The 13,122-nt window shown below is 39.4% G+C and overlaps 1 protein-coding gene and 1 non-coding gene across 10 annotated transcripts in view; one reads left to right on the plus strand and one right to left on the minus strand.

Moving 5' to 3' along the window:
• The window catches only part of DOCK7 (dedicator of cytokinesis 7), a 243,075-nt gene that overhangs the window by 189,800 nt on the left and 40,153 nt on the right, over positions 1-13,122 (minus strand). For all 9 annotated transcript variants that reach the window (XM_053575169.1, XM_053575171.1, XM_053575175.1 and 6 more), the window contains 2 exons: positions 8,002-8,068; positions 6,719-6,868 (listed from right to left, as the gene is read on the minus strand). In XM_053575169.1, coding sequence (XP_053431144.1) covers positions 6,719-6,868; positions 8,002-8,068 — 217 coding nt within the window. The remainder of the gene's footprint in view (positions 1-6,718; positions 6,869-8,001; positions 8,069-13,122) is intronic.
• On the plus strand, positions 10,577-10,680 carry LOC128575629 (U6 spliceosomal RNA). Its single transcript, XR_008377056.1, has one exon. It is a non-coding gene; the product is annotated as a U6 spliceosomal RNA (small nuclear RNA).

Genomic DNA, 13,122 nt, shown 5'->3' on the forward strand with positions numbered 1-13,122 from the left:
ATTCCGTTTACGTCAGGTATCCAGAGAGGATGATTCCGTTTACGTCAAGTATCCAGAGGGGATGATTCCGTTTACGTCAGGTATCCAGAGACGATGATTCCATTCACGTGAGGTATCCAGAGAGGATGATTCCGTTCACGTGAGGTATCTAGAGAAGACGATTTCGTTCACATGAGGTATCTAGAGAAGACGATTTGGTTACAAGAGGTATCTAGAGAAGACAATTCCATTTATGTGAGGTATCTAGAGAAGATGATTCCATTTACATGAGGTATCTAGAGAAGTCAAATTCATAAAAACTGGAAGCAGAACGGTGGCTGGCAGGGGAGGGGGGAATGGTAAGTCATTGTTTAATCATACAAGATGAAAAGTTCTGGAGAGTCATAAAAATGTGAATGGACTTCATAATAAGCTATATGCTTATAAATGGTTAAGATGATAAATTTTATGTGTACACTACCATAGTTAAAAATATTTTTAAAACCAGTAGTCATAAATTTATCTTTAATTAATACATCAAAATGCAAAGTTGCAAAGTTACAATTTAAAAATAACTCACAAAATAATATTAAGTTGTCAATAATTTTCACTTACCATATTTCTCCACAATGTCTCACTTTCTCCTTATAAAATTTTTAAGGTTTTTTTTTTAAACATAAATAAAAAGAAAGCCCAGAAACTGAATCAAGTACAGGAGCAATTCAATTTACAACAAAACTGATACTTCAAATTAGTAAACATGGGCTATTTAAAGAGCTCTCGCGAAGTAATAAGATAAAGTAAAAAAGTCCAGCAAAATGGATATGATCACACAGATATACATACATATATTTAAACAGAGATATATGTAAATTCACTGAATGGTACACTTAAGATCTGTGCATTTTACGTATAGTATACTAAAAAATCAACTTATAATAATGTTAAAAATAAGCTAACAATCTGAATAGATACTTCATAAAATAGAATATCCAAATGGCCAATATATTACTCAACACAGTGATCAGAGAATTATAAATTAAAATCAAATTGATACAATTCTACAAACATACCAGAAGTAAAATTCAATTAAGGAAGCTGAACTATGAAATAAAATCTGCTGATATCAAATGTTAACAAAGGAACCGAGCAATTAAAAAATTCTCGAACACGGCTGATGGGAGGTAAGCTGTACTAACCATTCTGGAAAACTGGCTGTTTCTATTAAAACTGAAGACATAAATAAATAACTTTTGCTCCAGCAATTCAGCCCCTATATATAACCACAGCAGTATAGACAGGATACTGGAAGGAGCCAGGCACAACCTACACACATTGTATGACTACGTTCACGTAAGATTCAAGAAGAGGAAACGCTGTGTGGTAGTGAAAGTTGGAATATCAGTTACCTGGTGGAAGGGAGGGGTAGTTAGTAAACAGAGAAAGCAAGAGAAGCCTCCAGGTAATGGAAACAGGTAGCTTGAGCTCAGCAGCAGTTGCTCCCTGGTGAACACCTGTGTAAGAATCCATCAAGTTGGCTCAGCGCCTACAGCTCAGGGTGGAGGGTGCTGGCCTCACACTGGGGCTGGCGGGTTCAAATCTGGCCCGCAGGCCTGCTAAACAACAATGACAAAGCAACAAAAAAACAGCTGGCATTGTGGTGGGCGCCTGTAGTCTCAGCTACCTGGAAGGCTGAGGCAAGAGAATCGCTTAAGCCCAAGAGTCTGAAGTGGCTGTGAGCTGTGATGCCACAGTACTCACTGAGGGCAAGATAGTGAGACTCTGTCTCAAAAATCATCAAGTTGTTACCTCAGATTTGTATACTATATGGATCTCACTGTATGTATCTTACATTTTAATTTTTAAAAATTGATGAATACCAAGTATGAATAACTGAGACACTAATTCACTCCTGATGGGAATGCAACTATCACGGGCGCTTTGGAACCTGGTCTGGCATCTTCTACCAAAGCTGACATACGAATATCCTCTGACTTGGCAATTCTACTTCTAGGAAGACACTGAAAAGAATGGGCACACATGTCTGTCCCCATAGACTTCAGATGTTTGCAGAATTACCAATTAAAGCCACAAACCTAAACGAATCCAAGTGTCAATCACCTGGATACTTTGTGATACATTCAACAGAATACCAAAAATGAAACTGAAAATGCACAGAAAATGAACTGCAGAACTGCTGCACACAACCTGCATTTATCAGACAATCATATTGAAGAGAGAAATGAACACAAAAATCTACAATCCCATCTGATCCCATTAATATTATGTTCAAAAACAGGTAAAAATTGTGAATGAGGGAGGGAACAGTGAATGGAATGAGTCTCATGGGTGCTTTCTGGAATTCTAATTTTGATAGGTTTTTTGAGACAGAGTCTTGCTCTGCTGCCTGGGCTGGAGTCCCATGGGGTCATTGTAGCTCACTGCAGCCTCAATCCCTGGGGCTCAAGAGATCTTGCTGCCTAAGCATCCTGAACAGCTGGAACCACAGGCATGTGCCATGCCTGGCTAATTTTTTAAATTTTTTGTAGAGACGGGCTCTCGCTATTGCCAGGGCTGGTCTTTAACTCCTGGCCTCAAGTGATCCTCTCCCCTGGGCCTCCCACAGTGCTACAATTATAGGCTCTGTTAATGTTTAATTTCTTAACGTAGGTAGATGGTCACATAAACATAGTCATTTGAGGATAATTAATCAAACTATATACTTTTAACTTACATTCTTTCTACAATTATGTGATATTTCCAATAGAAATTAATTAACATAACTTTCAATAAACTTTGTCAACATTACTTTATTGTAATCCACGGTCTTGTTCACTGAAGTGGCAGTGACACATAAACAGTAACCCAAACATGGTGGTGTGACCCTCACGTATTTACCAGGAGGTAACTACACTGATAAGGAGGGCACAAAAGTGAGCAAGGAATTAATCCTGGCTGAGCCAGAACCCCAGCACCCCAGACAGGGATAGACTCAACTACAGACCAAAGCCCAATTTTTTTTATTTTCCCCCGAGACAGAGTTCTCACTCTGTTGCCCCAGGTAGAGTGCCGTGGCATCACAGCTCACAGAACCTCAAACTCTTGGGCTCAAGTGATTCTCTTGCCTCAGCCTCCCCAAGTAGCTGGGACTACAGGCACCGGCCACAACACCTGGCTAGTTCTTATTATTTTTAGTACAGATGGGGTCTCGCTCTTGCTCAGGCTGGTCTTGAACTCCTAAGCTCAAGCAATCCACCCTCCCTGACCTCTGGAAGTGCTAGGATTATAGATGTGAGCCACCACACCTGAGGCTCTGCAAGAGCCCCAATTTTTAACCTTTTTAAAGCTCTAATCTTTAACCCTTCATTTACACTTCCATTTGCTGTATGATGCTGAAGTTCCTTCCGATAAAAGGACCAAGTATATCCCAACTCCCTGAGCCTGTGTCTGGTCACGTGTCCGTCAATGCCTTGTTAGCTGGCATGACGCAGCTAAAGACTTGGAAAGCTGGGCTGCTCTGCGGCACATCTGCAATCCCCAGAGAGTATGCCAGGCTATCCTGCTAGGAAAGAGTGTACAGAGAACTCCTCCACCTCCACCCCAGGCCACCTACAGACACCCAAAGGGGTGCAGGTGTCCCCACCAAGCACAGCTTGAACTGGCTGACCAACAGACAACTGGGAGCATGAACTCAATAAATGCCAGTTGGAGTACTCCCCTGGGGTTTTGTCTTTTTGTTCCTGTCTAGCAGTAACTAACTGATACACATACCAAGTAAAACTCTGCTATACACCACCAATGATGAAAGAAAATCTGCTACATACATTTCCTTTTTTTTAATTATTTTTTATTAAATCATAACTTTGTACATTGACGCATTTATGGGGTTCAGGGTACTGCTTCAATATACATACATTTCCTTTAAAAAACTTTTCTTGGGGGCGGCGCCTGTGGCTCAGTGAGCAGGGCGCCGGCCCCATATACCAAGGGTGGTGGGTTCAAACCCAACCCCGGCCAAACTGCAACAAAAAAATAGCTGGGCGTTGTGGTAGGCGCCTGTAGTCCCAGCTACTTGGGAGGCTGAGGCAGGAGAATCGCCTAGGCCCAGGAGTTAGAGGTTGCTGTGAGCTGTATGACGCCACGGCACTCTACTGAGGGCAATAAAGTGAAACTCTGTCTCTACAAAAAAAAAAAAAAACTTTTCTTGGGCCAGGCACAGTAGCTCACACGTATAATCCCGGCACTCTGAGGGGTCAAGGCGGGTGGATTGATTGAGCTCAGGAATTCAACACCAGCCTGAGCAAGAGTGAGACCCTGTCTCTACTAAATAGAAAAAACTACCTAATTCTTTGTACCCTCAAATTAACCTGAAATAAAAAAAAATAGAATAGAAAAACTAGCCGGATGTGGTGGAAGCTGCCTGAGTCCCAGCTATTATAGCGAGGCTGAGGCAAGAGGATCTCCTGAGCCCAAGAGTTTGAGGTTGCTGTGAGCTACAACTTCAGAGCACTCTACCCAGGGTGACAGAGAGAGACTCTATCTAAAAAGAAAAAAAAACAAAGGCTCTTGCTCTGTTGCCTAGGCTACAGTATATTAGTGTCACCATAGCTCACAGCAACCTGAAAACTCCTGGGTTCAAGCAATCCTCCCACCTCCACCTCCCAAGTGGCTGAGACCACTGGCACGTACCACCACACGCAGCTAATTTTCCTTTTTCTTTTGGTAGAGATGTGGTCTTCCTGTGTTGTTTAGGCTGGCCTCGCACTCCTGGCCTCAAGCAATCCTACGGCCTTGGCCTCCCAAAGTGTTTGGATATAGGCCTGAGCCTCCATACCCTGGCCTTAAAATTTAAATAAATAACAATTTCATTTGTTCTTTCTTTTCAAATTATAGAAAAGTCTTTTGCTATATATATAACACATATGCAACTGGAATCGTACACCATATGGCAGTTTTGCACTACTTATTTTTCTCTAAACGTTGTCACACATATGTTTCGATACTATTAAAAATTCTTCCAAATTGTGATATTATTACATTCATAGTATTACATCACATGAATGTACCATGATTCATCTATTTCCTTATACTGAAATTCAGAGTCAGTGTTTCTCATCCTTAATCCTGTCGAAGCCATCATTCTCATGATCAACCAAGTCTTATCACTAACAATCACATTTCCAGCGATCAGTACGCCAGCCATCATTTCCATCTTACCAGCTCATTCACTCCAATATACTCTATTTTATGAAAACCTATTTTCCCCACGTAAAATAACAACATATATCTGTCATTTGCAGTCATCTCTTGAACTTAATTTTACTCTTTAAAAAGTGAGTTTCTGAAGGTCATTGCTACTAAATCATTGCTTATTGAACTGCTCACTTTAACTAAGATTCATTTTAACCTGAATTCACAGGAATATATTCACAAATTAGGACATGATTCCTGTGGGTAAACAGGATTCATTTCATAATTTACTTTATAACCTTATTAAAATTCATAACCTCTTTATAATAATTTTATACAAATGAAGTGATTAAGGAATATATTTTAGGCTACTCCCAAGTCAAGGTCAAGTTAAGGTAAATTATTTTTTAAGTCATACTAAACTAAGTAGCTTAGTAATATTGTGAGCTTAGAATACGTAATCCTTATTCTTAACTGGCTGACAGACAAATCATAATGTTCTCTGATATCAGTGATTTAGCTTTTAGCATTCATATGATTTAGGAACTGACTGATAAAATAGTACAGCTCCTCCAGGGTGGCGCCTGTGGCTCAGTGGGCAGGGTGCCAGCCCCATAGACCGAGGGTGGCCCCGGCCAAACTGCAACAAAAAAATAGCCGGGCGTTGTGGCGGGCGCCTGTAGTCCCAGCTACTAGGGAGGCTGAGGCAAGAGAATCGCCTAAGCGCAGGAGTTGGAGGTTGCTGTGAGCTGTGTGACACCATGGCACTCTACTGAGGGCAATAGAGTGAGACTCTGTCTCTACAAAAAAAAAAAAAATAGTACAACTCCTGTAATGATTACTTTTTATCTAAGCAATGATGCCCAGATGTTTGGTCAAACAGCAGTCTGGATGTTGCTGCGAAGGTATTTTTGGGAGGTGATAAACATTTTAAAGCAATGGATAGTGACTGAAGCAGATTACTTTCCATTATGTGGTTAGGACTTATCCAATCAATTGAAGTCCTTAAGAGCAAAGACTGAGGTTTCCTGAAGAAGGAATTCTCTTCCAGACTTGAACTTAGAAACCCTGCCTGCATTTCTGATCTGCTGTCTTGTGGAAGACTCAAAACTGTAACATCAGTTCAAACTAACACATGAATTTCCAGTCTGCTGGCCTGCCCCACAAATTGCAAACTCTTGAGCCACCACTACCCCAGAACTGTTCCAGCCAATTCCTTAAAATAAATCAATTTATCTTCCTCATTCCTCTCTTAATATAGTTAAGTCGATAGAAACATAAATAGATTCAGACAGATGTAGATACAGACACATATCATGTATATGTCTCCTATTAGGTCTGTTTCTCTGGAGAACCCTGATGAATACAGCTCCCCAGTCAAGAAAAACCAGGTGGCACAGAGTTCATCTAATATTGTAAGAAGGAATAACAAGATGAAAAAAATTAAGCGAAGGCAAAATGTTTGCTCTTGAAAATTTTGCAGTATTGACAGAAAGACAAGTACACAGACACTATACAAATAAATAAAGATATTTAACATTATTCTCACCTTTATTACAAGAAAAACATCTTGGGAGGGATAAGTGATAGAAAAAATAGCTGATCTTGCCAGGGTGGTTATGGCAGCAGGTGGTACATGTGGACGTAACAATCCTTTCATCTGCTCAGAATTAAGGTCAAAATAAAAGTTTTCTGAAATCTAAAAAATACATTCATACGTTAACTTTTAAAATACGTTACATTTTATAAAAACTAACAAGTCATATATATTTCATTTATATACGGTCTTAAACCATTGTAGATATAGGACATTATACTCCAACCTGCTGTTTACCTGGTATTTCACTGAGATCAACCTCTACATGTCTAAATCAAAGTAAAGAAGTTACAAACTACATGGGAAATACAGTAAACAGACTCCACAGGATCACATACCAAATTCTTTTTTTTTTAATTTTGAAAACCAATTTAATTATGGATTTTGTGGGCATCTGGAGGATGACAGAGTATGACTTGGGCCAAATTCTTGATTAAAAATGTATCTTCTGGGCGGCGCCTGTGGCTCAAAGGAGTAGGGCACTGGCCCCATATGCCGGAGGTGGCGGGTTCAAACCCAGCCCTGGCCAAAAACTGCAAAAAAAAAAAGTATCTTCTAATAAAGTATACAAAGAAGTTATTATTGAGTTTTTTATCGAGCTTTTTGTACTTATACGAATGTTATCTCAATAGTTTTGGTTTAGGAAATGCAAGTCGCTGGAGCAGAGTTGCACTAAAGGAATCCATAACATGTCCTATGTGGACAGCAAGTTATTGAAGGCAATTCAGGTTTCTACCATACATTAGGTTTAGAATGTTAATTTAAGAAACCGTATATGGACAGTCTTCTGAAAAATTCCTAAATAAATAAAAATATAATAGTGAAACTAAGAGCATAATATAGAATACCTAAAGTATACCAAAGTGGCCTTCGGCTGGTAAGAATTTGAAATATAAATCAAGAAAACTTCACTCTCATCATCATCTTATCTTTATGTACCATTTGCCAAAAATGCTTTTCATATGTTACCTTTTCTATTTCTTAAAACAAAGATGCTTCTGCTACTCGGTTTGAAAAAAATGAAAAAAAAAAAAAAATCTTTTCTAGCCAAATTATTTTATAATAAGAAAATGTTTAACTAGTCTTAATAAATTAAATCTCTATTTCCTTCTTAAAAGATCTGTTTAAGATCTTCAAATAATTTTCAAAAAAATTACTTATTAAACAACCTCAAAACAGGATATCTGAAACCTACGATTATGACAAATGACTACGGTCAAATTATATAACCTTACCTTTTTCTTTTCCTTGACATCATATAAAGCCAAACTCGCAAAAATGGGTTCAATTTCAATTTCGAACCTTTATGAAGGAAAAGGATAAAATAATTTAAATGTAAATCTAAAAGATATAGCTGGAGAGAAATTCTAATCTTGAAGCTAAATTACTGTAACCCCTGGCACTTTTGATCTGTGCCTTTGCCCATACCACACGCTCTTTCTCTAACACACTTTTCTGGGCACATCTGTCACAGTCTGCATTAACCATTACCTCCTTCAGTTAATCCTCCTTAATTTCTCCAACTACCATCTCAAATTGCCAAAAAAGCTCTACCACATTTTACGTTCCTTTTGAGGCACCGATCATTTTCTAACCTGTAATTTGCTTATTGATGTGCATATATATATGTTTGTTTTAAAATAAGGTTTAAAAATAAAGGTCTAATATTTTATTTTTCATATTATAAAACATATATTCCATGCAAAACATTTAAGAAAATACATGAAAATATTCAGAGGAAAACAGGAACCATAATGAACAGAATCAAAGAACCACAATTAAAGTTTAATGCCCAGTACATCCAGACTTTATGTTTAAATACACTTGTCAAATGGATTTTTTTAAACAGTGTCATGGCATACGTAATATTTTCTAGTTGCTTTTTAAACATTTTATGGACATATTTCTATGTCATAAACATTAACCTTACCATTGTTTCTAATGCTGGCACAGTAATTCCCATCATATGAATATGCCAAAATTTATTTTGTAAATAGATACCCAAATTGATATGGATAATTTATTTCTAAGAACAATGACTTATATACAGTATACATTTAGTAAATTTTTGTTGAATGAAATAATATGTAATGTGAGGTTAACCAAAACTCTAGAGCAATGGTTCTCAACCAAGGACAATCTTGCCCCCAAGGGGACATCTGTCAGCGGCCCGGAGACATTTCTGGTTATTACATTTAGCTGGCACAGGCCAAGAGGTGATGAAGCAGCCTACATGACACAGGACGGCTTCTGACAACCAAGAAGTATCTAGGCAAAAATGTCAACAGTGCTGACGTGTAACAGCCCTGCCATACACTGCTCCTTTCTGCATTATGAGAGTATCAGTCAAGGCCCTGGCAGGGGACGGAAACATTCACATTGGGTTGAGAGTTTAATAAAGGACCATTTACAATGGTTTCTCCCAAACACCCACAGTGAGTGACTTTCCTGGGGCCAACAAAAGCAGGAGTCGCTACAAACCACAGACCTGACAGAAAACATGGAAGTGGCAGCCAAAAATTAGAAAGGTTAGCTGTACAGGACATTCTTCACCGAAATGTGGCCTTGGAGTATCAGGCAAGAGCTGTAAGTGACTCAGCAGGGAGGAGCGAGCCAGCAAGATGGACGCTCACTGAGCTCCCGCTGCACCTGCTAACTTCCTGCCACCACCTGTCTCAGCAAAGCCCCAACAGAAGCCAAAAGAAGAGAAGAGACCCAGGTGACCCTCCCGACAAGTGTCAGCCCCCACAGACCTACCCCACATCCTCTAAGACACTGGATGCTATCAGCCTTTTTGATTCTGGCCAGTTCCTCGGTGGGTAACTGGTATCACATACGTCTTTCCATGTATTTGTTGACTATTCGGACATCCTCTTTCCGTCCATTTTTCTATTTATCATTTGATCTTTTCCTCGTCAATCTGTAATTCTTTTTTCTTATTAATATTAAATCATAGCTGTGTACATTAATGTGATCATGGGGCACCATACACTGGTTTTATAAACAGTTTGACACATTTTCATCACACTGGTTAACATAGCCTTCCTGGCATTTTCTTAGTTATTGTGTTAAGACAATTATATTCTACATTTACTAAGTTTCACACATACCCTTGTAAGATGCACCGAAGGTGTAATCCCACCAATCACCCTCCCTCTGCCCATCCTCCCCAATCTGTAATTCTTTATGTATTCTGGAGCACATTTTTAAGTGTCAGTGTTACTCCCACCACTGTCTGTCTTCACACTCTTGTGTCTTTTAATGAACAGAAATGTCCATTGTAATGTATCAATACTGTCCTCTGGGGTGGTGCCTTCTGTGTCACGTCAAAGAAAACTGTCCTCTGGGGTGGTGTCTTCTGTGTCACGTCAAAGAAATCTTTCCCTTCTAGGAGATCATGAAGATCTCCCTACACTGTCTTCTAGAAACTTCACTGTTATGTTTTTCATATTTAGGTCTATTATCAATCTATAAATAATTTTTTTGTGTACGATGTGAGCTAGTGGTCAAATTTCATTTTCATATATATGTACACACACACACACACACACACACACACACACATAAAGAGAAACAGAGAAAAAGAGAAGAAAGGAGATGGGGTGAGGAGAGATCAAGAGAAACAGATATCCAGCGGTCCCGCCAATTTATTGAGAAGACTGCCCTTCTCATACTGCTCTGCAGCACCCACTTTTATTATAAATCATTAATCCATAAACATGTGGGTCTTTTTCTAGCTCTTTAGTCTATTCTGTTGGTCTACTTGTCTGCTGCTGCCATAAACAAGCGACCATTAAGATGGCAAGACTCGTGCTCGCTTCGGCAGCACATATACTAAAATTGGAATGATACAGAGATTAGCATGGCCCCTGCGCAAGGATGACATGCAAATTCGTGAAGCGTTCCATATTTTTAACTTTCAAACATAAAAAAAAAAAAAAAAAAAAGATGGCAAGACTCCCCCAATGTGACTATACTTGGAGATAGGACCTTTTTGTTGTTTTCTTTTGTAGAGACAGAGTCTCACTCCATTGCCCTCGGTAGAGTGCCATGGTGCCACATGGCTCACAGCAACCTCCAACTCCTGGACCCAAGCGATTCTCTTGCCTCAGACTCCAGAGTAGCTGGGACTACAGGTGCCCACCACAACACCCGGCTATTTTTTGTTGCAGTTTGGCCGGGGCTGGGTTTGAACCCACCACCCTCGGTATATGGGGCTGGTGCCCTACTCACTGAGCCACAGGTGCCACCCCCTGGAGATAGGACCTTTAAGGAGGTAATTAAGGTTAAATGAGATCCTAAGGGTGCAGCACTAATACCAGGGAAGTATTGTCCTCACAGGGGGGTCCAACCCACCAGTGGGCCATAAGTGGTCCAGAACGGCTATGGCTGCGGGCCAACACAAAATCATGAACTTACTTAAAACATTGTGATTGTTTTTGCGATTTTTTGGTAGAACTCAATTGCACTGTTCTCCAGCATGAATTCTGTAGATGACAATGCCATGTTGCAACATCACATAAAATAAACACATGTGTGCTCACTATGTGTACACATGTGTGGTGTGAGTGTTAGGTAGGGTGCAGCTTTCTGCATGTTACCTTCCAAGCGCAGACAGTTGAACTGACATCATCAGCCGTTACATTTGCTTGTGGTGACTTGCCAAGGCAGCAATTATCAATAATATTTCAACCTACCACTGCGACATTGGGCATTTAATGTTATTCAAAGTCACTAAGTATTCTTATTCACTATCGAGGGGACTTTTGCACTTCAGCAGCACCTCACAGGTCGCTCTCGACCTCACCCTGCTCTCCTAAACCTTGCTTTCTATGGTCCTGTCAATTAACTTTCATAATAAAAACATATTCCCTTATCTAATATTTCTTAATCCCAGCATGGGTCCCACGGTATCTCAAAAAAAAAAACAGAAAATTATGCATGAAGAAAGACTGTTCAGTGAAAAGTGGACAGATAACTACCCTTTTGTCAAGGTAAATAATAAGACACTCTAGTTAATTTGTAGGGAATTTGCACAAGTTTTCAAAGACTATAATTTTAAAAGGCATTATATCCAAAAACACACTGTCAAATTCAATCACATGAAGAATTGTGTCATAAGGAAGGACAAAATAGCAGAACTGGAAAAAGCCTGTCTTCTCAACAAAAATTGTTTTTTTTTTTTGTTTCTTTTCTTTTTGGTTTTTTTTTTTTTGCAGTTTTTGACCAGGGCCAGGTTTGAACCTACCACTTCCAGTACATGAGGCCAGCACCCTACTCCTTGAGCCACAGGAGCCGCCCATCAAAAAAAATATTTTTAAGTTACAATACAGATGGATTCCATTATAAAAGCTAGTTATGTGGTAGCACATTTAATAGCAAAAAAATCAAAACCATTTACTGATGGTGAGTTTTTTAACCGATATGTGGAAGGGGTGGCAGTTATAACTTAACCCTGAAAAAATGGAATATATTTCTAAAATCAGTTTATCTCACCAGACTACAGTCAGGTGAATTAATTGGTAAATCCATCAAAAGAAGCTTAGAAAGTAAAGCTGCTAATTTTAAATGTTATGCTTTGACAATGGATGACAACAGTGAGGCTACAGATACAGCTCAACTTTCTGTTTTTATTAGAAGTCTTGATGATGAATATAACGCACTGAAACTAAATCCAGAGATTTCTATGAAGCAGTAAAAAATATGCTAAAGTGATTTTCTTTGTCCATTGTCAACACATCTGCCATAGGTGCTGACGGTGTCCTGGTGATGGTAGGTAAAGACAGAGACATGTAAAATTAATAAAAGACAGTGCAATTGCTGCCCCAAACTCACATTTGATGAAGTATCATTGCCCAGTACATCAAGAAAATTTATGTGCAAAAGGTTTAATAATGTATAACATCATGCAAATCATCCTCAAGACTGAATTTCAGGCTCGGTGCCCACAGCTCAGTGGTTAGGGTGCCAGCCGCATACACCAGGCCTGGAAGGTTTGAACCCGGCCTCGGCCTGCTAAAAACAACAATGACAACTGCAACAACGACAAAAAAAAAAGAAATAGCTGGGCATTGTGGCGGGTGCCTGTAGTCCCAGCTACTTGGGAGTTTGAGGTTGCTGTGAGCTGTGACGCCACAGCACTCTACTGAGGGTGACATAGTGAAATTCTGTTTCAAAAAGACTTAATTTCATAAGGTCCAAGGGATTGAATCAACACCAATCCCAGGAAGTCCGCGTGAGTGTCAAGGTTGACTATAGTGACATCATTTACTTTTCAGAAAAGATGGCTAAGTCAAGGCTTTTCAAATGCTGAAAAGACCATATGATTACGACATGTTATTGAGTTGTTTGTGGTA

This window comes from Nycticebus coucang, chromosome 22 (genome assembly GCF_027406575.1).
Source record: "Nycticebus coucang isolate mNycCou1 chromosome 22, mNycCou1.pri, whole genome shotgun sequence".
NCBI classification, from domain to species: Eukaryota; Metazoa; Chordata; class Mammalia; order Primates; family Lorisidae; genus Nycticebus; species Nycticebus coucang.